Source organism: Colobus angolensis, unplaced genomic scaffold, assembly GCF_000951035.1.
Source record: "Colobus angolensis palliatus isolate OR3802 unplaced genomic scaffold, Cang.pa_1.0 Scaffold97, whole genome shotgun sequence".
NCBI lineage: Eukaryota > Metazoa > Chordata > Mammalia > Primates > Cercopithecidae > Colobus > Colobus angolensis.
The window spans coordinates 8,627,509-8,628,844 of NW_012123709.1; the positions used below are offsets into that span (position 1 = coordinate 8,627,509).

General features: G+C 56.4%; 1 protein-coding gene across 1 annotated transcript in view; it reads left to right on the forward strand.

Annotated features, from left to right (window-relative positions):
• LOC105505044 (putative golgin subfamily A member 8D) overlaps positions 1–1,330 on the forward strand; it is a 20,574-nt gene extending 19,244 nt beyond the window's left edge. Inside the window, exons 13-17 of the mRNA XM_011932730.1 lie at positions 5–153; positions 236–336; positions 419–519; positions 619–774; positions 861–1,330. Coding sequence (XP_011788120.1) covers positions 5–153; positions 236–336; positions 419–519; positions 619–774; positions 861–1,054 — 701 coding nt within the window. The 3' untranslated portion in view covers positions 1,055–1,330. The remainder of the gene's footprint in view (positions 1–4; positions 154–235; positions 337–418; positions 520–618; positions 775–860) is intronic.
• The last annotated feature ends 6 nt before the right edge of the window (positions 1,331–1,336 follow it).

A 1,336-nucleotide genomic window follows, 5' to 3' on the forward strand; every position in this document is an offset into this window, starting at 1 on the left:
ACAGAGCAGGGGGTGTGCTGCCAGCGCCTGGCTCACACGGTGGCCTCGGCCGAGGAGGAGCTGGAGGCAGCGGTCCCAGCCCCAGGGACTGGGGGCGAGTCTGTGATTGGGGAGACCCGGCGGGGCCTGCGGGAAGTCATGGAGAAACTGGAGGTGAGTGAGTGTGGCATGGGCCAAGAAGGGCAGGGGTGGGACAGGCCGCTACCGAGATGTGACCCCATTATTTTGGCTCCAGAGCGGCCTTATGGACCTCCTGGAGGAGCAGACAGACCTGAGAGAGCGTGTGGAGAAACTACAAGTTCAATTCATCCGTTACTGGAGACAAAGATGCCATCAGTGAGTGGGAGGCCAGGGCACGGCAGGGGGAGCTGCAGGGCCCTCAGAGGGGCCCCAGCGTCTGAGCCCTGTCTTCCCACAGGAAAATTCGTCACCTTATAAATGAACCAGGAGGCAATGTCAAAGATGCAGCGCGGGGAGGAGGACATCATCAGGCTGGCCCAGGACTGGGAGGAGATGAAGGTAGCGTGTGCAGCATCTCTGCGGGGGTGGGGGTGCGGTGGGGTGGGCATGAGAGTGGGTGACGGCAGCGGCGTGACAGCTGAGCACCCCTCCCTCCAGGTAAAGCAGCTGGAGCTTCAAGAGATGGTGTTGGGGCTTGCAGTGACTACAGTGAGGGGCACAGCAAACTCCTGGCCTCTTCCCAGAACCCTGCTGATGAGCCCGGTCCCGGAGCCCCAGTCCCCCAGGAGCTTGGGGCTGCCCACAAGCATGGTGGTGAGTAGAGCCGTCAGGCGGGGTGGGCAGGCAGGAGCAGGGGGCACTGGCGCTGCACTCAGATCCCCGCCTCCAACTCTCCAAAGATCTTTGTGAGATGAGCCTCACTGACAGCGAGGAGCCAGCGCAAGGAGAGGACACGGAGGGTTCTCCTCACAACAACCCTACTGCACAGCCCATCGTGCAGGAGCACCAGGAGAACCAGGAGCACCCAGGCTTCGGCAGCAAACGCCCTGTGCTATTCTTTTGCTGGGCTTGGCTGCCGAGAAGAAGGAGATAAACATCACCATCATCAAAGAGCTGGTCAAGACACTTTAAAAATAGAGTTATGGGGTGAATCTCCTACACAATCCATTTACTTCATTTGAATGTTAGAGCCACTCATGATTATTTGTGTTTCTAGTTTATAGTTTAAGTTTATTTGTAAAAAGTTAAAAGAGAGTGGGTCTCTGTGGGTTTCACTGAGGTTCACTCTGGCATCCTTTAGCATTTTTCTTTTTTAATTTCATAATTGTAGGTCATTAGCATGCATATCAAGTTTGCCGTTACGTGGTGGGAGTTC